At 64.5% G+C, this 22000-nt stretch overlaps 3 protein-coding genes across 12 annotated transcripts in view; 1 reads left to right on the top strand and 2 right to left on the bottom strand.

Moving 5' to 3' along the window:
- Positions 1–1404: 1404 nt before the first annotated feature.
- On the top strand, positions 1405–13538 carry UNC5A (unc-5 netrin receptor A; the record flags this gene model as incomplete). The annotated part of the gene is made up of 16 exons (XM_080626892.1): positions 1405–1513; positions 9379–9600; positions 9727–9870; positions 9948–10051; positions 10152–10332; positions 10447–10614; positions 10805–10969; positions 11052–11240; positions 11363–11662; positions 11753–11840; positions 11915–12083; positions 12172–12405; positions 12510–12659; positions 12740–12904; positions 12981–13159; positions 13373–13538. The coding sequence occupies 16 exons, from the start codon at positions 1405–1407 to the stop codon at positions 13536–13538; spliced, it is 2733 nt and encodes a 910-aa protein (XP_080483018.1).
- A 531-nt stretch (positions 13539–14069) lies between these two features.
- HK3 (hexokinase 3) lies at positions 14070–18633 on the bottom strand (the record flags this gene model as incomplete). Its single annotated transcript, XM_080627016.1, has 17 exons — positions 14070–14205; positions 14331–14564; positions 14743–14898; positions 14965–15148; positions 15279–15378; positions 15478–15573; positions 15661–15780; positions 15928–16067; positions 16144–16448; positions 16527–16760; positions 16850–17005; positions 17176–17359; positions 17440–17536; positions 17620–17715; positions 17812–17931; positions 18072–18220; positions 18534–18633. 17 exons carry the CDS (start codon positions 18631–18633, stop codon positions 14070–14072), a joined length of 2607 nt encoding a protein of 868 aa, XP_080483142.1.
- Positions 18634–20089: 1456 nt separating this feature from the next.
- UIMC1 (ubiquitin interaction motif containing 1) overlaps positions 20090–22000 on the bottom strand; it is a 38386-nt gene continuing 36475 nt past the window's right edge. For 8 of the 10 annotated variants that reach the window (XM_080626873.1, XM_080626869.1, XM_080626872.1 and 5 more), the window contains 2 exons: positions 20976–21039; positions 20090–20548 (listed from right to left, as the gene is read on the bottom strand). In XM_080626873.1, coding sequence (XP_080482999.1) covers positions 20292–20548; positions 20976–21039 — 321 coding nt within the window. In that variant the 3' untranslated portion in view covers positions 20090–20291. The remainder of the gene's footprint in view (positions 20549–20975; positions 21040–22000) is intronic. The other 2 variants (XM_080626879.1, XR_013957779.1) reach the window with 2 other exon arrangements.

Below are 22000 nucleotides of genomic sequence, written 5' to 3' on the forward strand. Positions count from 1 at the left end.
TCAGTAATAAGAAGCCAGCCTGAAGGAGGGTGATGAGCACTGCACCACGGCTCTGCCCACGACGGGTTGGGGGTCCCCTCTCCCGGCTGGGCTCCCACCAGTATCCGTGCAGGATGTGCCTGGGGCAACACGGTGGGATGGGAGTGAGTACCCAATGGCGCCATGCACATGCTCTGCCGTGCCTGCACACATGGCCAGTGCACAAGCATATTGGTACGGGAGGCCCCTGGCATGGGTGTGACGGTGGGAAATGGCTCTGGCTCACCCCGGGGCTGTTCTGCTGTGGCCTTGGCTCTGCCTGGCACTGCCAGAGCTGCGCTGGGGCAGATGGAGGCCACAGCACAGCCGGTGCCACCCAGGAGAGCCATGCTAGCTTTGCACTTGCTTCAGCTCTGGAAGGCATCAGAGCAGTTGTTAATTGTTCCTGCAGCTGCTAATGAAATTATCTCTGTGTGGTGCTGGGAGCCTCTGCCCAGCCCTGCCCTGCCTGGTCCCTGCTGCTGGGGACAGAGAGTTGCTCGGCGGTACTGGCATGGGCTGGGCTCTCACAGGGCACCTGGAGTCCCTCGGGTACCCCAGTGCAGCCTCACCCCTTTCACCCTATGCCCATACTGCAGTCTGGCTGCTGGTGATGGTACCTTGGCTGGGTGCAGGGGTGGTGCTGGGAGGGAAGGGGCTACATGCTGCAGCAGGGGCAGAGACAAATCCCCTGGGAGAGACCAGCCTGGCTGTGTGTGGGGCACTTCGGGGACAGGGCCACGCGTGGGTCAGTGAGGTGTGTCCCTGCGGATGGCACACGGTCCCACCAAGATGGTGATCTCGTTCCCGTGACGTTGCCCAGAATGAGCTGTGGTGGCCAGGCAGGGTGCAGGCAGGACTCCTTTCTCCTGGAGTCCCCCCCGCACCCATCTGTGGGGTGCCAGACTGGGCTGGGAGACCCCTGGGCATCACTTGGAGCAGGTCTGCAGCAGGGATGAGGAGCACAGCGGGGTGCGTGAGGAGTGCCGTCCGGGGGGGATGTCCCGGGGGATGATGCCGTGCCGTAGGGGTGGCACCTTGCCCGGGGGAAGCGAACCAAAGCTGCGGACCCTCCGCGCCTGTCCGGGGCGGGATGCTGATGGGAGATGCAGCCGCGGGGGTGCGGTGCCGGTGGTGCGGGGCGGGGGGCGGCGGCGGCGGGGGCGCGCCCAGCTGTTGCGCCGTCCCTTCCGCGGGCGGGTCCGCGCTCGCCGCCCCGCATTGGCGGCGCCCGGGCGGAGCGGAGCGGCGCGGCGGCGGGCGGCAGCAGCGGCGGGGCCGGGCCGGTGGCGGTGGCGGGGGCCGGTGGCGCCATGGCCCGCTGAGGGCACCGCGGAGCGCGGCCCGCCCTGCTCCCTCGCCCCGCAGGGCTCCGAGGGGCGCGCCATGGGTGCGCGGCCGCGCCGCCGCCGGGCCCCCGCCGCCGCCGCCGCCACCACCGCCGCGCCGGGGCCGCTCGGTGCCCTGCTCGCCGCTGCCCTCCTCGCCGCCGCCGGTGAGTCACCGCGCGCCCCCCGCGGGCACCGCGATCCGGGCGGGATTGGGGGGGGTGGGAGTGCGGCGGGAAACGGGCACCGGGCGCCGGACAAGGTCACCCGGGGAGCGGCGGCGGCGGCGGGCGTCCTGCTGGCAGCCGGTGCCCTCCCGAGGGTCGTTCTCTGTGCGGGGTGCCCGGTCGGCTGTGGGGTACCGGGGGGTCCGCGGGGTGCCCTTCCCGGCGGGGGGCGTGCCCCTGTCCCACAGCAGGTACTGCCGCCCCCCCCGTGCCCACGGACGGCCGCACACCCGTGCTCAGCCGACGCCGGATCGCGGGCGCTGCCCGCACTGGCGGGGCTGGCGCTCGTTGCCCCGCCGGGAAGGCTCCGCTCCGCCAGGGCCCTGCCAGCCCCCGGGCACGGGTGTCCACAGCGGAGCTGCTCCGAGGATGGGGTTTCAGCCCCACGCACGGGGACTCAGCCCCACGCACAGCATCCCTGCCCCCGGCACGGGGTCCGTTCCGTCCCCATCACCTGGCCGGGACAAGGGGGACCGTGTTGACGGGATGCTCTGGAGAGCTGCTGTCACGTCGCGGGGATGGCCGTTGCGTGGGGGGTTTGTGGGGCTGCATCGGTGTTGCTGCAGACGCGAACGGTCCGGAGCCCGGCTGCTCCCGTTCCTCCCCATCAGGCAGGACCCGGCGGGTGAGGGAGCTGTTTGGCCGTACCCCCGGGGCTGAGCGGCACTGGCTGCCGGGCCGGGGGCCGGGAGTGCGGGGGGTGCCCGGGGCTGGCGGCTGCGGGCAGGTGTCACGGCAGCCTGGAAGTGGCGGCTGCAGACAAAGGACCAGGCTGGGGGCGGGGAGTTGCGCGGGGCTGGACGCGCGCTCTGCGGGGGTCCTGGTGGGGACACCCCGTCTTTCACCATCGGAGATGTCCTCGGTGCCTGGCCTCGGTGCGCCGGGCGGGCACCCAGCGGGGCTGCATCCCCCGTGCTCCCCGCACCCGTTTTTCCCGGCCGGGCACCCCTGGGGACCCCTCGCCCAGAGCTCCCAGCATGGCCCCGGCTGCAGGGGGACACTGCAGAGCCGGCGCGGTGGGTGGGCACCCCCCCCACATGGAGGGTGCTGTGGGTACCGACTCCCAGCGTGGAGCGCTGCTGTCTCCATGGCACTCGCGGGGCCGTGGGGACGGATGGAGCTGGGGGGCAGCGGGACGTGGGGTGCACCACATCATCCCACACCGGCTCTGCAGCGGGAGGTGGGAGGGAGCCCGGCGGTGCCAGCGGGGTTCGGGGCAGTGCTGTGCAGGAGCTGGTTCCCATCGCTTGGCAGGCAGCTCACAGCCGGCCGCGGCGAGACTGAGCCCAGCCACCGGTGCGGCCACTGCTCAGCACAGACGTGCCAATGCTTGGTCCTCTGCGCACCAGGTGCTGCTCCAGTCTGGTATGGCATGGCATGGCATGGCAGGGGCCCCTGCTTCTAAGGACACTGATACACAAGTTGGGCGCAGAGGAACCTGGCTGTCCAGGCACAGGGCCTCTGCCTGCAGCTGTGGAGCAGCATCGCCTGTGTGGGCTGCCTGCTCTGCTGCCTGCTTTGCTACCTGCTCTGCTGCCAGTGCCCACAGGGGAACGGCAGCAAGAGCTGAGGCTCACCCACGGGCAGCAGAGCAGGTTGAGCACCTGAGACTCAGTGGCTGCCCCTCTCGACTGCTGCGCTGGAGGGTGGGCACAGATAGAGGGGCAGGGTTCTGCTCCAGAGCTACCCCTGGCCCAGTGCTGCCAGATGCCAAGGGAAAGGCCTTAGAGCATCTCCTGCCTCCAGGCTTGCTCCTTGCCCCCACACTAGCTGCTGCTGCAGCTCTTCTGGCCGGGTCCATGTGCTCTGCTCTCACTGCTCTGCCACCAGCTTCACCGCACTGCTGGGGACCCTCAGGCTCCAGCAGGCAGCTCCCAACCACTGTACCCACAACCTGGTGCCCCACAGCCTGGCACCCAGGGCACTGCATCCCATCAGCACCCCACACCGTGTGCCTGGCTGGACAATGGTGCCTGTGCAGGCGAGCAGGAGGGCAGAGGATGATGGGCAGTGCTGGCACTTGCTGCGTGGCTGGGAAGTCGCTGTGCCGGCTGTCAGCATAAGCACGTGGCAGACGCAGCCTGCCCAGGGCTGTTTGTTCTGGCCCAGTGCCACGTGGGGCTGGCACTACACCAAACCGTGGGGGGCCTGGCAGGTGCCGGCAGGAGGGGATCGGGGCACGGGTGGTGCTGGCAGTGGCTGGGCACCCCCGGAGCCACCGCGGAACCCCACGGCTGTGAGTAAAGCTGATGCTTGTCCCACCTGAGTGGACAGCAGTGCCCGGGACTACACTGGGAATGGTGCCAGTGTCTGAGGGATGATGGCATGGGGACCATGCACTGTGCATTTCCTGCACCCTCGGTGTCAGCACCATCACTGCTCCATGACTGTGTGTCTGCCTGTGGGCAGGCTGGGGAGGGCTGGCTGCAGGCTGGCCACACTGGGACCCCATCCTCAACCAATCAGGCCCAGTTGTCAAGTACCCCTTGGCCCTGCAGCCTGCCTGCTCTATGGGTGCTGCTCCCAGATGGGTGTCAGGCAGATCACAGCTTACCCTGGCCCCCACAAACCCTGCCCTGCCTGGGGCTCCTGCTCACAGGATGGGAGTCTCGGGTCCCCCTCCAGTCAGCCCTTGCTGAGGCTGCTGTCACCACTGCGTACACTCATGGGTAGGAGGGGAAGAGGCTGCAGGGCTGGACCTCAGCACCCAGGACTGTTGTGTCGCTGGAGGGGCCTTCCCAGCACCCCAGCCATCTCCCATCCCTGCTCCAGCAGGGATACGGGGCTGAGGGTCACCTTGACACTCCTCCCAGCGGGGCCAGGGCTCGGCAGGAGCATTTGCTCTTCGCTGTCAGTTAAAGGAGAGACAGGAAACCACTCAGCTCCCCGGGCTCAGGACCCCAGCACGCAGGTCTGGGCCCGTCCTATCCCTCCCACCCCATCCCACTGTCAGGCTGGGCTGGGGGCGCCCCCCATATTCCACTGATCTGGGGCCAGGAGAGGACCATCTCCCTGTGCAGTGCTGCTGATGGGCTGGCATGGCTTGCACAGGTCCTGTGGGCACGCTGGGTCTGGGGGGCTGTGGGGCTCAGCAGGCACCCAGGGCAGAACAGAGCTTTGTGTGTTCTATAGTGCTGAGAGGGGCCCTATTCCACGGGTGCCTGAGAAAGGGTGCCCAGCACTGGGTGCCGGGGCCAGTACCCCCCCAGGCAGACAGATCTGGTCCCTGTGGAGGGGCTGCCACCCCTGGCTGCCTTTGCTGGCACCGTTGTCCCCAGACCTTGGGCACAGGCTAGCATGGGCATGGCTGGGGCACTGAGACGGGGCAAGGGCACAGGGTGCAGGGAGCCCTGCCTGCCCCAGCAAATGCTAATTGCATGCAATGGGGAGAGCGGTATCAGCTCAGATCCGTAATTAGGCAGCTCCATTGTCATGCAAGCCCGCCCGACTAATTCATTCATAACGAGCACTCGCTTAATCAGCGCCCAGACGCTGCCATGCGCTTGCTGGGAGACCAGCACCCACCAGCCCCACCGCGCCTATCCAGCCTCTGCCATGGCCATGGGGCTGGCACATGTGGGGCGCATACATAGGGGCCAGGACAGCCCCGGCTTGAGGGCACACACTGGGAAACTGGGGGCATGGTCCTGGGACAGGCGGGGGCACTGTGGCTGCTGGACACAGGGGACGCATTGGCATGCTCTGCCCATCGTCACATCGTCCCCAGTGCTCGCCACGCGCCAGACTGGCCGGAAGCCAGGCCCTGCTGCCCGGTGCTGGCATCCGACCCCGCTGGCTCCCTGCCCAGCTGGGGCTGGCACCGGCACCTGCCTGGCGTCACCGTGGGGCTGCATGGGGTGGGAAGGTGAGTGCAGTGGGAGCGTTTGCCTATGCTCAGATGCTCCAGGTGAGTGTTGGAGCAGCCACAGGCAGCTGAGCAGTGCAAGGCAATGCTGTGTCCCCTGTTTGGGGGTCTCCCAGGGGCAGCACCGGCTCGTTGTGGCTCGGAGCCAGCCTCTCCTGGCAGGATGGTGGTCGGCTCAAAGCCTCAGACAAGCTTTATGATTGCAGTGAGTTGTGCCAGCTCCCTTTCTCTATGGTCTGCGGCAGCAGGGACTCCTCGGCAGGCAGGGCTGGCACCCCAGCTCCCCTGGGCACAGACGGGCATCCTCTGCCCTCCCCCTGACACCCACCCTGCCCTCATTTAGGCCATGACAATCAGCAGCAATTACTGCTTTAATTACCTGCTGCCGGAGCACAGGCCGGGCACTGGGAAGTGAAAGAAAATCTTTCATGTTAATGGTGTGCCAGGTCTGGTGCGGGTGCGATGGATGAGCCGCCAGCTGGAATTGAACCTACCGGCTGCAAATCCCACAGGGATTCGGGGGGATCCACAGGAGGGGGCACAGCCGCGGAGGCACGTGCTGGCATCGAGGTCCCAACCCCACTGTAGGGACCCCCGAGGTGGCCGGCATCAGGCACGGGGAGGCTGGGGATGGACGGTGTGCTGGGCTCGGCTGGGCAGCAGCTTTCAGGCAGAGCCGAGCCATGGCAGAGCAGCTGCCTGCTCCCTCCTGAGCAGGCACACACTGGTGTGCCGGTGCTGGTGCTGGCATTGCCGCAGCCACCCGCGGGCAGCCTCTGCTCGCCAAGAACACGCTGACCTTCCCTATGTCTCCCCGCGGCAGGCACCGAGGTGCCAGCGTGCTGCTCTCAGCACTGCCGGGTGTGTGGCACCCACACCAGAGGCAGGATCAGCCCCTTGAGAGGGACCAGGCTGCTGGCTAGTGAGTCCTGGCAGTGCCCCCATGCTAGGCAGTGCAGTGTCCCGCAGTCTCTCCCTGCCCAGTAACACCAGTACACCTGGTGTTTCTGACGCTGGGGGACCCAGGTGCTGCAATGAGGGGCTGGTGGCCACCTGGGATGGCAGCAGCTGTGGGGCACAGAGAGCAGGGGTGTTCTGTGCAAGGGGAGGGAGGCTGCGAGCTGCTGGGCGTCCAGCAGCGCTGGGGTGAAGGGGAGTACCTGGAGCCCATCACAGGGTGTCCCCATCCCCTCTGCATCCTGAGGTGGGAGCTGCAGCCCTGCTCCCAGCCCGAGCACCCTGCCCCTTCGGCAGGGCCGCCGGTGCCCTCGTTAGCCCACGTGGGCAAGCAATAATTGATGATAAAGCCCTGCTTAATGCACTGGCTTTACGGGCCATGATTTATCAGCACTGGAGCAAACCGCGCTCCCAATTAGCCCTTCAGCTGCTGCAAGAGCCCCCAGCCAGGCTGTGCCCCTGACACGGCGAGGGGTCCTGGAGCTGATTGGAACTCAGCTCCCTGCCCCCCCCCCAATCCCCATCCCCTATCCCCGTCGAAGTTCCCAGTTCCCTTTGCCAAGGTGACATAAGCATCTTGCCTGTTTCCATGGCAACGCAGCAGCAGGTGAGCTCGAGGCCGATTCGGGAGCCGGCACACGTGGGGGGCCGCTGCCCACGTTTCCCAGTGCCCACGCTGTGTGGGGCATCTGCGGCGTGGGGGGTGCCCACACTGCATGTGGTGGCCATGGCGTGTGGGGGGGACCGCAAGGCATGGGGTGTCCACGGTGCATAGCAGGGCCTGGAGAGATAGGGGCACTTATGGGGTTTGGGGTGCCTGCAACATGTGGTGGTTGGCATAGCTGTGCTGCATGGGGTGGCTACAGGGTGCATGGGGTGGCTACAGGGTGCATGGAGTGGCTACAGGGTGCATGGGGTGGCTACAGGGTGCATGGGGTGGCTACAGGGTGCATGGGGTGGCTACAGGGTGCATGGAGTGCCCATTGTGCATGCAGTGCCCATGGTGCATGGGCTGCCCATCATGGATGGAGCCTCTGTCATGGATGGGGTGCCCATCATGGATTGGGTGCCTGTAGTGCATGGAGCACTCAGACCACAGCCCTTCCACTCCCTCACCAGGACTCCAGACCAGCTCCAGCCTCCCAGCCATGCCATGACCACATCACAGTGGGGAGCCCCACAGTGCCCCACAGTGTCCCACACAGTGCCCAGCAGCAGGATGGCATCTGTAGGGGTACCTGGCAGCCCCCCAACTCTGATGCTCACTGCATATCCCCAGCTTCATTTGCTGCCTGTTGTCCCACTTTACCCAAAAGACCCCCAGTACCTGGTTGAGTGGGTGCTGGGGGACGTAATGAACATCCTGCCTCCTCCACCCATCACTGCTGGCCCCCACGCTTTCATGGTGATAGACACACAGCTCAGCAACTGCTGTACTCATTTCATGTGTGATTACAAGGCCAGTCCCCAGCACTGCCCCCCCCATTCATGTTCACCCAGCATGCCCGAGTGGGAGGCAGCAGCAGTGCTGTGCAGTGGTGAACCTGGTACTTAATGGATAAATTGGCTTGTCTTTTCCCATCTCAGCCCCCGGCTGGCACAGCGTGGAGCTCCACACACTAGCGTGGACACCCAGGAGTGCCTGAGTGGGAGGCACAGCAGTGAGAGCCACGGGTGATGCGCTGAGCCGTGCCGCAGCAGACACCGGGCCCTGCACCGCGCTGGGAACCGCAGCGCCTGTCCGCTCCGTGACCCCCAGGCCGGCCCCGGGCTGTGTCTGGGGGGGTCGTTAAACCAGTGAAATATGAAATGCCTCTGTATCCCCGACAGGGGTTTTAATTAAATTAATTGCCAGCGACATTGTAAAAGTGCTGATGGGGTAATAACCGGCGCATTATGGTTGCCGTTTATCTTCCCCGCGTAAATTAGCTGCCGCACCTTGCCCGTCCCGGCGGGCACCACGGTGGCTCACTCGGCACCCGCTCCCTGGCTCAGAGGGGCCTGATCCGGCTGGGGGGAGAAAGATCCTCCACTGGGGTGCTCAGCCAGGGCCCAGGGAGCTCTGTGTCCCCCATGTCCCCTGTGTCCCCAAGTCTGCTGTGCAAGCAGGGGCCAGCCCGGGTGGGCACCATGGGCAGTGGGGGTCCCGTGGGCGAGTGGTTGCCAAACGAAGGCACTTAATTACTGCGCATTCCATCCCATTTAATTGCTTATTAAATCCTAACCAGCCAATTAGCAGCAGCAATTACAGCTTCATTCAGTGACACAATCGCTATTTTATCGTTTGTTAATCAAATGCTTATTTAGGGCCCTGGTTTATTAACTCTTTCCGCAGCAGGAGCCAGCGGGGTGAGGGAGCAGGGGCACACGGCCATGAATGGGCTGGAGATGTAGGCACTGTGGGACTGTGCCGCATCCCATGTCCCCAGCGCTTCTGGCACCTGCTGCATGGCACCCACAGCCCCCAAGCAAAGCTGAGGGATGCCCGATACCCCAAGGGATGTGTGTGCAGCCCAGAAACACAGGGGACAGCCAGCCCTCATGTGCCATGCCTGTGCCCACCCCCACGTGGGTGTCAGTGTCCCCAGGGCATGAGCCATGCACCCCTTCACTCACTCCGCATCCCTGTGCCACTCCAGGGCACCTGGGGCAGGATGCGGCCCCTGTACTGCACCTTGCAGTGTGCCAGGGAGCGATGGCAGCAGGCGCCCTGGGAGGCGTGAGCGATGGCCCTTGTTGGTCACACTACATTTCCTTTTCATTAGCGCTAAGTGTGGACATGAGGGATCAGTGCGGGTTCAGCGGGCGCAACCACTGTGCTGCTGCTCTCCCTGATGGATGGCAGGGACAAGAGGGGGCTGCCGCATGGCAGCAAGGGGAGGACGGTGGTGAGGCACGGGGACACGGGCACAGGGACACACCAGTATGGGTGATCACACAGCCTGGGCACACTGGAGGTGTCCAAGCCCCCATCTCCCTGCAGGTGCTCAGCAAAGCGCGACTGTGGCCAACCCGGTGTCCGGTGCGTCTCCGGACCTGCTGCCACACTTCCAGCTGGAGCCGGAGGACGTCTACATTGTGAAGAACAAGGCAGTGAGCCTGGCCTGCCGCGCCACCCCTGCCACCCAGATCTACTTCAAGTGCAACGGCGAGTGGGTGCACCAGGGTGACCACGTCATGCAGCACAGCACTGACCGCGGCACCGGTGAGCACCAGTGCAAGGGATGAAAGCAGCCCTGGTCATGGGGACATGTGGGGGGGTCGCATGGAGTTGGGTTCATGGGGATCCCTCCCAGTGTGTTGGTGCTGACATGCTGCCCACTGGTGGCAGGGCTGCCGGTGATGGAGGTGCGAATCGAGGTCACCCGCCAGCAAGTGGAGAAGATCTTTGGGCTGGAGGAGTACTGGTGCCAGTGCGTGGCCTGGAGCTCCTCCGGCACCACCAAGAGCCAGAAGGCCTTTGTGCGCATCGCCTGTGAGTGTCTGTGTGTGCCTGGATGGGGTGTGGGGCGAGGGCCCCAGTTCCCGCACTTCACCCCTCTGCCTCCCCAGATCTGCGCAAGAACTTTGAGCAGGAGCCGACTGCCAGGGAGGTCTCCATCGAGCAGGGCATTGTGCTGCCATGCCGCCCTCCCGAGGGCGTCCCCCCGGCCGAGGTGAGCCCCTGCACTCTGGCAGGGCAGGATGTGGCTGAGGGTGCCCCTTCCCCACGGGGACACGGAGGGGATGACCCAGTGATGTCCCCATGCCCCACAGGTGGAGTGGCTGCGCAACGAGGAGCTGGTGGATCCGGCGCTGGACGCCAACGTCTATGTGACGCCAGAGCACAGCCTGGTGCTGCGGCAGGCCCGCCTGGCCGACACCGCCAACTACACCTGCGTGGCCAAAAACATCGTGGCCCGTCGCCGCAGTGCGTCCGCCGCCATCACTGTCTATGGTACGGCCCCACCGCGCCTGTCCGCACCATGCTGCCCTAGTGTCACCTTCCCTGTCCTGTCCCTCCCCGTGTCCCCCATGCCGGCAGGGCGCTGACGGGTCCCTCTCCACCCAGTGAACGGCGGTTGGTCAACGTGGACGCAGTGGTCGGGCTGCAGCACCAGCTGTGGACGGGGCTGGCAGAAGCGGAGCCGGACATGCACCAATCCCACGCCCCTCAACGGGGGGGCTTTCTGTGAGGGCCAAAACGTGCAGAAAACCGCCTGCACCACCCTCTGCCCAGGTACCCGCCTGCCCGGGGCATCGCCACTGCCTCCCCCATGCCGATGCTGCACTCCCCCCTGCACACAGCACGCTCCCTGTCCTCCCGCCCCGGCTGTCTTGTCCTCACACCCCCTGTGTGTCCGTGTCTGCCGGCCGCGGGGCAGGGGAGGGGATGGCGGTGGGGCGCTGACCCCCAGCTGTGCCCGCAGTGGATGGCGCCTGGTCGGAGTGGAGCAAGTGGTCGGTGTGCGGGGCTGAGTGCACCCACTGGCGCAGCCGGGAGTGCTCGGAGCCAGCGCCGCGCAACGGGGGCCGGGATTGCCACGGCCCCGAGCTGGACACCCGCAACTGCACCTCCGAGCTCTGCAGCCATGGTGAGTGCGGCAGGGGCAGCGGGGCTGTCCCTTGAGATAAGGGATGGGGGTGCCGGTGGGTGCTGACACCCTACCCCACCAGCTGCCTCTGGTGCGGAGGACGTAGCGCTGTACGTGGGGCTGGTGGCCGTGGCCGTGTGCCTGGTGCTGCTGCTGCTGGTGGGGGTCCTGGTGTACTGCCGCAAGAAGGGGGGCCTGGACGCTGATGTGGCCGACTCCTCCATCCTAACTGCTGGCTTCCAGCCTGTCAGCATCAAGCCCAGCAAGGCCGGTGAGTGAGGGCTCCAGGGATAGGGCTGTGCACCCATGCCAGGACACGGTGTCCCTCAGGATCTGAGTCCTCAACCTGTCCCCCCCATACCCTGTGCAACGGTCCCTTGCTTTGTGCCGCAGACAACCCCAGCCTGCTCACCATCCAGCCTGACCTCAGCACCACCACCATGACCTACCAGGGCTCGCTGTGCCCACGCCAGGACGGCCCGGCCAAGCTCCAGCTGCCCAATGGGCACCTGCTGAGTCCACTGGGCGCCGGGCGGCACACACTGCACCACAGCTCGCCTGCCGCCGAAGGTGCCGACTTCGTGGCCCGGCTCTCCACACAGAGCTACTTCCGCTCCCTGCCCCGCGGCACCAACAACATGGCCTATGGCACCTTCAACTTCCTGGGGGGGCGGCTCATGATCCCCAACACAGGTACGGGGGGGTGTGAGCAGGGTGCCAGAGCATCACCCAGCGCAGGCTGGTCCCCATGGGGCTCACCCCCTGCCTGCACCCTGCCACCAGGGATCAGCCTGCTCATCCCACCCGATGCCATCCCACGGGGGAAGATCTACGAGGTCTACCTGACCCTGCACAAGCAGGAGGAGGTGAGGTAGGTGCTGGGGCTGCCAGGGCCTGGGGCTGCCGGGCTGGGACATCCCTGCTTCATCTGCCCCTATTGTACAGGCTGCCCCTCGCCGGCTGCCAGACACTGCTGAGCCCCATCGTCAGCTGCGGCCCGCCTGGGGTGCTCCTCACGCGCCCCGCCATCCTGGCCATGGGTCACTGCGTGGAGGCCAGCGCCGAGAACTGGAGCATCCGGCTGAAGAAGCAATCGTGTGAGGGCACGTGGGAGGTGAGCGTCTGCCGGGCACGGGGGGCTCCAGGGTGGGTGCTGGAGGGGGGATGCCCATGGCCGCGGTGCGTGTCTCTGGGTGCCGCAGGACGTGCTGCAGCTGGGCGCTGAGCCGTGCACGGAGCTGTACTACTGCCAGCTGGAAGCGCAGGCCTGCTACATCTTCACGGAGCAGCTGGGGCGCTTTGCCCTGGTCGGGGAGTCCCTCAGCATGGCGGCCTCCAAGCGCCTCAAGCTGGTCCTGTTCGCGCCGGCCGCCTGCCCCTCACTCGAGTACAACATCCGCGTCTACTGCCTCAGCGACACCCAGGACACCCTCAAGGTACTGGGGGGTCCCATGTAACCCTCCCATTTCCCAGCTCAGAGCAAGGGATGTGCTCTCAGGGTGCAGCATCTGCTGCTGCCTGACTGCTGCTGTGCCGGCAGGAGGTGATCCAGCTGGAGAAGCAGCTGGGGGGGCAGCTGATCGGAGCCCCCCGGGTGCTGCACTTCAAGGACAGCTACCACAACCTGCGCCTCTCCATCCATGACATGCCCAGCTCCCTCTGGAAGAGCAAGCTGCTCGCCAGTTACCAGGTGGGGAGCCTGACTGGAGACTGGGGATGGGGACAGTGTCTCTGCCACTCTGACTCCTTCCCACCATCATCCTACCACAGGAGATCCCTTTCTACCACATCTGGAGCGGGCTGCAGCCCTTCCTGCACTGCACCTTCACCCTGGAGCGCCTGAGCCCCAGCACCTGTGAGCTGGCCTGCAAGATCTGGGTCTGGCAGGTGGAGGGTGATGGGCAGAGCTTCACCGTCAACTTCAACATCGCCAAGGTGAGGGCAGGGCTGGGGGGCTCCTGGGGGTGACCCCAGGATGGGCTCACATCAGCCCCCTGCTGCTCTGCCCTAGGACACGAGGTTTTCGGACTGGCTGGTCCCTGACAGCGAGGTGGGCGCCCCGGCCCTTGTGGGCCCCAGTGCCTTCAAGATCCCCTTCCTCATCCGCCAGAAGATCATCAGCAGCCTGGACCCGCCAGGCACCCGGGGAGCCGATTGGAGGATGCTGGCCCAGAAGCTCAACCTCGACAGGTTGGTTTGAGACGGGGACAGCGCTGGGGATGAGGTGTCATGGTGGATGGGCATGGGGGATTTCTGAGCTCATCCTGCACCTATAGATGCTGGAATGCTGCAGGACCTTGGGAGTGGGAGGGTGCCCAAGATGAGGCCAGGATGGGGCTGGTCCTGGGATGCGGAGCCACCCCACTGCCCTGATGTGGTCCCTCTCTTCACCCCCCCCCCCAGCCATCTCAGCTTCTTCGCCTCAAAGCCCAGCCCCACAGCCATGATCCTCAACCTGTGGGAAGCGCGGCACTTCCCCAATGGCAACCTCTCTCAGCTGGCTGCCGCCGTGGCCGAGGTGGGCAAGCAGGACAGTGCCCTCTTCGCTGTCTCCGAGGCCGAGTGCTGAGCGTGGCAGGGATGGATGCACAACTCCGCTCCTGGGGGACCACCGCCATGGGGCAGCAGGGGCCCCGGCCGGCCCCCAGGCTCCCGCTGCCCCACAGCCCACTGCAAGGGCTGCCTGGTCCCCTTGTGAGACAGGGATGCCCGTGTCCCACGGCAGTCGGGCCTCCCCAGTGCTGCGGCCCTGGGCATCCCACAGCCCCATCGTGAGGGGCCGGGGGGCACTGGGTGTGCGTCGAGCGTGCGGTGCCGTCGTGCTGTCTGCGTGTGGGGCCCCGTGCCGTGTTGTGTAAAGACCGTTTTTTTAATTCTGTATTAAGTGCATTCAAGTATTTACACTTGGCCTTATGTACATAGCGGTGCCGCGGGCGGGGGGGCTGCCGGACCTGAATGTAAATAAATTCGATATATATTGCTACGTGGGGCTGTGCCCAGCCGTGCACTGCCCCCAGGCCCTCCCCGTGAGCCCCCAGGAGGCAGAGGTGTGGAGAAAAGCACTTTATTGGGGTGATGGCGGTGGCAGTGGTGGCTGTCCCTAAGGCCCGGCTTTGCGGCAGGCCACGGCCGCCACGAGTGCAGCCCCTTTCCCCGAGCCATCTTCCGACTGCAGGAAGGTGACGGTGCATTTGGGTGCCAGGACCTGCAGCGTCTGCTGGAGGTTCTGGGAGAAGCTGGAGGGACCAGGAGGGAATGGTGAAGGCTGGTGTCCCCCACCCCACGCACCCCACGTTGCCCCACACCCCTGCCATAAGGCAAGGGTCCCCGGTGGGTGCCTGCCACCCCCGTCCCCACTCACTGTGGGTGCATCTTGTACAAGGTTCCATCCACCCCGATAGTGACAACCAGCTGGTCCAGGCCCCGGTTCTGCCGCATCTTCTCTACCACAGCAGCCATGCCGGCGGCACAGAGCTGGGCCGCCCGCAGGGACACGGTCTGGCACACCTCCCGCACCAGCACACTGTCCTCAAAGCTGGCGTGCAGATCCAAGTCCCGCAGGATGGCCAGTACCTTTCGCAGGGCCAGCCCATCGCTGCCCCAGACCAGTGGCACCATTAGCACCACTGTCCCCATCACTGTCCCCATCCCACAGGCAGGAGATGGCATCACCTGCATGTGCCGCATCAATGAAGTGTGGCCTCTCTCCCTGGGCTCTGGCTTCACACCCTCCCACCCTGGGGTCAGGGAACCTACTGGAGCCCAGCACTCACATCTCAATGGTGGAGAGGAACTTGGTCTGGAAGATGTCCTTGGTCTGGAGCTTGGCGCAGGGCTTCCCCTGGAACAGGACCTGTTTCTCCACCATTGCCAGCAGGATGTAGCGCACAATCTCGCCCAGGTACATGCCGCTGATGAGCTTCTCGAACCTACCCAAGGCACAGCATTAGCTGAGCACAGCAACCCCCTGGCTGTGCCCCAGGGCCTTCACCCACCTCTGCTTGCCCGGGTTGATGGTTTTCTCGTCCACCATCCGGTCGAATGTGGTGAAGATGTGGTCCAGGCAGCCGTTGTCCCCGAAGGCCCCCCACTCCATGTTGATGCACATGCGGCCATCATTCCCCTCCACAGTGCCCACGTTCCGCATTTCCTCCATGTAGCAGGCGTTGGTCCCTGTCCCTGCGGGCCCCGTGCTGGTGTCACCCCCACCACGGCCCTGCAGAGCTGCTTGGCACCCTGCAGCCATGCTACACGGGCTGGGGTGGTGATGAGGAGATGGGAGACCCCTGAGTGCAGCAGTGCTCCTCACCTACGATGAGGCCGATTTCACATTTAGGGTCGTCATAGCCACAGGACATCATGGTTCCTACCGTGTCATTGACTACGGCTACCACATTCAGCGCAAAGTGCTGCCAAACCAGAGATGGGGACATATGTGGCTTAGTGGCACTGCCTGGGTACAGGGTGACACCCTGGGGACAGATGACTGTATCCAAGCCCTTCCCTACCTCTTTGCGCTGGGCAGCATCCCGCAGCAGCTGGACCACATCCTGCCCCACACAGCCTGAGGCGTTGAAGCCTTTGGTCCAGTTCAGCAGCACTGCCTGCAAGGGAGATAGGAGCAGGGGCTGGGCAGCTGCCTTGCACCCTGGGGCCCTCCCCATCCTCAGGGTCTGAAGCCATCCCCTCACCTTATCCAAGCCCAGCTGCTGGCAGGGGAAGGAGAAGGTGAAGCCAAGCGGCAAGATCTGCTCCATCAGGTCCTGCTTCAGCTGGAAATCCATGATGCAGTCAATGATGTGGTTGAAGAGCTGTGGAGAGGAGCCATGGTCAGCAGGGCCCAGGCTGGGGTGATGCCACAGGGGCTCTCCCAGCCCCATCCCAGGCCTGTGGGTAGTGAGAGAGGAGGCAATTCCCACCCCCTTGCCCTGTCCTTGGCCACAGATTCTCAGCCTCACCGCCACACCAGTGCCCTGTACAATGGAGGTTGGGATGACGTAGATCTCGCTGGCCATGCGGATGCTGTCCTCTGCCACACGCACCACCAGCACCCGGAAGTTGGTTCCCCCCAGGTCCAGCGCCAGGAATTCACCTCGCTCTGGAGGGTACCAGCACAGGGCATCAGGAGGGCCACAGCCACCTCGCACTCCCTTCCCCAGGCCCCCGGCTCTCACCGGTGCCATCAGGCGTGGCACGGACATAGGTGGGCAGCATGCGGACAGAGGAACTGGCATTGGTCTCCTTGCCCAGCCCCAGGTCCATCTCCTGCCTCATGAGTGCCTGGACACGCTGCAGGTCGGAGTGGCTGAGCCGCAGTGGGGACAGCAGCCGATCCACCTCCCGGCGCTGCTCCGCCAAGCGCAGAGCCACTGCTGTCACGATGGCTGCCCCACGCCCAGTCCCATCCACCGAGGGCAGGAGGGTGATCGTGCACTCCGGCGCCAGCAGCCCGGTCACGCTCTGCAGGATCTCCCCAAACCTGCCAGAGGAAGAAGAGGATGGCAAAGGCTGGGTGTGAAGCATCCCACCGGGGTGGGAGCCCCGTGTCCCTCCTCACCTGATGTGGTCTCGGTACAACTCGCCATCCACCCCAACGTTGACAGAGAGCTGCTCCAGCTCCCGGCTCTGGCACATGTGTGTGAGGATGGCAGCCAGCCCTGCGGCGCAGAGTGCGGCAGAACGGCTCACCACCACCCGGCAGACCTGCTGCACCCGGCAGCAATCCCGCTCGCTCGGCTGCAGTCCCAGGGTCTCCAGCGTGCTCCTCGTCTTGGCCATGCCATCCTCGTGGCTGCAAGGGAGGACACCGTGCTGGTTATGTCCTCCCCATCACCCCCCTCTCCTCCCAGCCAGAGCAGCTTCTGGTCCCCAGACACTCACTTGATGATCTCCAGGACCTGATGGGTCTTGAGCACATCCTTGTTCTTCAGGATGCCAGCATTGCTCCCAGTGAAGATAGCTTTCTCAGCAGCCAGGGCGATCAGCACGTGCCGGATGATCTCCCCCAGGTAGAGGCTGCCCACCAGCTTCTCAAATCTATGTACAGCCAGCATGGGGGTCAGTTGTGCCCCACCTGGCACCTCTTGGCCCCTTGAAAGCATCCAGGAGCATCACAGGGGGCCATGTGCTCCTGTTAGTGGGGCCTGACATGCTCAGGGATGGACAAGGAGCCCTGGGGACCCTGCCCTCACTGGGGGTGGGAGCACCTCTTCTTCCCAGGGTTGGAGGATTCCTTGTCCACGCGCTGGTCATAGGTGGTCACGATGCCACTTAGGGTGGTATCATCCCCGAAGCAGCCCCACTCGGTGTTGACACACATCCTGCCACTGGTCTCCTCCACCATCTCAACCAGTTGTGCCTCAGCCATGAAGCAGCTGTTGGTGCTCACGTCTGTGTGGAGTGAGGGGGTGAGCACTGGTGCATGCCTCCCCCAGTACCAGCCCCTGGCATGGGGGATGTCCACTGCTCACCTACAATGATGGCAACCTCACAGGCCTTATCATCCTCGCTGGAGGTCATCATGGTGCCCACAGTATCGTTCATCAGAGCAACAACATCCACATAGAGCTGGCCAGGAGCAAAGAGAAAGCATCATTAGCCCCTCCATGGGGCAGCCCCCAGCCAGGCCCCCTCACCTCATGGCCCCCCACCTCTTCCTTGTTGATGGCTGCCTGCAGCAACTGCACAACATCCTTCCCCTCCACACCAGTGCACTTGAAGCCCTTGGACCAGGCGATGAGTTCTGCCTGTGGAGAGCACATGGCTGAGCTGTTGGCCTCCAGCACCACTGATGTGCTGGGCAGGAGGTGGCCACAGACCCAGGTCAGGGTTATCCCACCCACCTTGTCCAGTTGTGTCTGCTTGCAGCTGAAAGGGAAGACAAAGCCCAAGGGGAAGCGACGCTGGGGGCTGCTGAAGCCGGCTAGGAACTGGCGCAAGCATTTTGCAATGAAGCTAAAGAGCTGCAAAGGCATGGCCAGGGTGACAGGCTGCACCCCTTACCCAGCACCCAGGCTGCAGGAAGCAGCCTTGGAGCCCTGCCAAGCCACCATGGTGCTGGGCAGCCCAGCACCAGCCACCCTGTGCCATGGCCTCCTCATACCGCTTCCCCCTTGCCCTGCATGATGTTCATCGGTATGTCAAAGATCTTGTACATCACTTGAGGTCTTTGGTTCCCGTCACCCAAGAGGGTTACACAGAGGGTCCGGACATAGTTCTGGCACAGCTCCACCACCAGCAAGTCACCCTTCTCTATGGGGGAGCAGAGGTGGTGTCAGGCAGAGACCTTTGCTGGGCCAGATCCCCTATAATCTGCCCCTTAACCTGTCCCAGGGACAGTCACCCACCCATGGGGGAGGCTCCTGAGAGCCTGAGACCACCACAGGAGCCAAGAGAACCAGCTCCTGGCCTCTGGCCCTGCACCAGGGACTGGCAGAGGCAGTGCAAGGGCAGTGCATGGACCAGAAATCAGTACACCCCTCCCCAGCACCCCAGGGCCAAGTTCCGTGAGGCATGTGGGGCTGTAGGTAGCAAAGCGGCCTATCTCCAGGACAGGCTGCCTTACCGGTGCCATCGGGCATGGAGCAGATGAAGGTGGGCAGCATCTGCATGGTGGCCTGCGCATGCATCTGGCGGCTCAGCCCCTTGCGCATGTCCTGCAGCATGTGGCCCTTCAGCACCTGCAGCGTCTCCAGCGGGACGGTGAGTGCCCGCAAGGCTTTCTGTACCTGGGGACAATGAGCCTGGACCTTAGGGCAGGTCTGAAGGGCAGGGGATGCCTTTTGCTGGGTGCAAGGCAGGGATGGGCCGTACCGGGGAGCCGGCAGAATTGCTGCGTTCGCTCAGCTGTTGGCTCGGCTGTTGGCTCAGTGAGGGCCTGCGTGGAGGGAGCTGGTGTCACACGCGGAGCCCCAGCCCACAGGGGGACCGGGCACCGGCCTGCCCAGTCCTGAGCAGGGTTTTGGGGCCCATCCCCGACTCTGCCTCCCACTTCCCCTCCGTGTCCCAGCTCCGCAGGGTCACAGCCTCAACAGCATCGTCGCTTTGCAGTGTCTCCCTATCGCAACTGTGACCCGGCAGCCGGAGGTAGAGGAGGCAGCGGTGCCCCACGATGCCGATGGGGGCCGGGGCATTAAAGGGGCTGCCCCTGCCTCACCCTGCCCGCCTGTCTCCTCAACCTGCAGGAGGCCGGAGGCTGGTTTGTGCCCCGCTCGGAGGGCAGAAGGGGAGCTTGCTGAGCCCCATCCTCGGCCCCGAACGCGGCTTCACCACTCCCAGCTTCGCTCGGCCGCCGGCGGGCCGGAGCCCCTCACCGGTGCACGGGCGGTCTGCCTCGGTCCGTCGAGCCGAAGGCCCGCCGCGGGAGGCTGCGCGCAGCGGCGCTAGCGGTGCTCTGCTCCTGGGAGCTCCAGGACGGCCTGCCCGCAGCGCCGCGCCGCTCGGGGCTGCCCATGGTGGACGGACGGCGTTCGAGGCCCGGCGGTACCGTTGCCAACGCCGCCGCCGTTGCCCTGGCGACAGGAACGGCACCCTCGGGCGCCCCGGCCCGCCATTGGCCGGCACGCAGAGCCGCGGTCAACGGGCGACCCCCCCACGCCGCACGGGTCGGTCTCGCTCTCCGCGGCCGCGCCTCGGCTGCCATCAGCGCTGAGTTCAGATCCCAGCTTTAATTAGGCCCGCGTTAATTAAGCAGCGCAATAACGAGACATCCACCCGGTTCCTAGCAAGGGGCTCTACAGCAGGGCGAGAGAGCTCCTGGGGAACGGGGGACAACGCAGTCCAGGCTCCATCCTCCCCCCATGCAGCAGGCTCTGGGCACACAGCGGCCAGGGAAGCTCCCAAGGACACAGGGACACCGCTGTCACACTGGTCTCCACATCCGCTGGCTGCAGCGGGCAGCTGGCACAGAGGTGTCCTTTCCTCAGAGTGCCTGTCCACACAGAGCTGGGCACTGCAGCCCCCTGCTCAGGAGGGCCCTGAGCTCACAGCATCCCCCCAGAGCCCAGGGACAAGCTGTGGAAGTGTGATTTTGGACGCGCAGTGTTCCATTCCTCCTCTCCTCCCTCCAGTGCCTCCCATTTCCCCAGAGAAAGACAGCACAGCTCCTCGGTGTTGCTGCAGTTTCATAAAAACATACATAAATATATTTCAATTTCTTTAACAGAGAGCAAAGCTGCACAGGCACCTATAAAACACAGTCACTGCTCCACCCAGCGCTCCCTGCACAGGTCGTACAAAACATAGAAAAGGGGGGGTGGGAGAATGGGGCTGGGCTAGAACAGGGGCATGGTGCCATGGAGGGGACCTGCTGCCCACGGTGGCCTCAGAACTTGTGTTTCCTCCGGCGGCAGCCTTTGGTCTGCTGCTGGCTGCCCAGGCAAAGAGCTGCATGCGGCTCCAAGTCTACCACGCAGTCTGTGGCTTCTGAGAAGGAGATGCTGGGTTTCACAGAGGAGATGGTGAAGGGAAGGTGCCGAAGGGAGCTGGAGCTGTTCCCCACCGGCCCCCTGGCTCTGACTGCGTGAGCAGGAGGGGACCGTTGGTCTCCTAGTCCAGAGAGCGGGGTCCCCGCATCAGCACCTGCAACAAGAGCACATGTCAGCCCTGCCTGGCTGCCCTCTGTCATGAGCCATGAGGATGGGAGGAGGGTGCTACTGAGAGTATTTCTCCCTGCTCCTCTCCTCTTGTGCTTGAATCCATGGAGGGAAGCACCCTGCCACCCCCCCAGGAAGCTGGATGTCTCTTGGTGCAATGGCTCAGAGCACACCACTAGCCCTGCGAAGGCTCGGTGCTGGCACTGGTCCAGTGGGCAGAGGCAGGGTTGTGTGCAGCCAGCTGGGTGATGCTGACAACCAGCTAAGCCCCAGCTTCATGCTCTGCTCAGGAATTACAGACCCCTTCAAAAGGAATTTGCTGTCACAGCACAGTCCAGGCTGAGCAGGATCTAACAGGGAGAGCTGGGAAAGGGCAGCCCTGAGCCAGCCAGGCACAGGGAGCAGCTTCCCACCTGCAGACTTGCTCTCCGAGAGCTCCAGCATCCTGAGAAGTCCCCTCTCCTGTCTTCCAACATCCTGCCAAAGAGAGAGAAACACAGTCACGGTGCTGCCATGAGGGAACCCCAAAGACAGGGTGGCCCCGTGGCCACACGCTCCCCCAGCCCACAGGGTCCAGCTGGGTACAAGAGGGAATGCTGCATTTCCAGGGCTTCCAGCTGAGCACAGCTAGTTACCAACAGGAAGGGCACTGCCTCATTCTCAGCCTGCCCAGTGCCTGATCAAAGGCAACCAAAGGCAGATAATAAAGCAGAGCATGGTAAGGAGGGAGGCCGGGGTGCAGGAAGCCACCCCCAAGCCCAGTCGGTGAGCACAGGGCTGTCACAGGAATGTGAGCACCAGGGGCTCTGCCATGGCTCAGGCACATCCCCAGCACTGTGCTCCAAGGCTCCATTCTGCTCCGTCCGAGTGCGTAGGGGCTTGGTGCTGGAGGAAAGGGCCTTCCTACAGGGAACAGCCAGAAGAGGAACACACATCTTGTGCTCCCTCTCAGCCCCTGGCAAGATGCAGCTGCTCTGGTCACGCAGGCTAAGAGAAGACCACTTGGCCTGGTTGCTCCCTGACTCCAGAAATGCTCTAGAAGGTATTGGCATCCTGGTTGCACTGTTGGGGCTGCAGAGCACCCCAAAATGTGCTGTGGCAGGAACCTGCAAGGCCAACAATGCCACTAGGAAGCTAACAGCCCAGCCCATGCCCAGCATGACCTGCTCCCCTGGTGAGCTGCCGCCTTGGGACAGGCAGGGCCAGAGGAAACAGAGCCTTGCTGAGCTGTCCCAAACGGCCACCCAGCTCCAGCACCTTTCCCCATACTCTGTGCCCATGCCTGTGTGCAGGACCCTACATGCCAGTTGGCTGTGGGGCACAGGGACAGAGCCAAACACCCTCCACAGAGCTGGTCACATGCAGGAGCAGCCGTGCCCTGCAGTACTCTGAACCACAGCACTTGGCTGTATCTCAGCCAAACTCATCCACCAGAAAT

This window comes from Psittacula echo, assembly GCF_963264785.1.
Source record: "Psittacula echo genome assembly, chromosome: 11".
Classification (NCBI taxonomy): Eukaryota; Metazoa; Chordata; class Aves; order Psittaciformes; family Psittacidae; genus Psittacula; species Psittacula echo.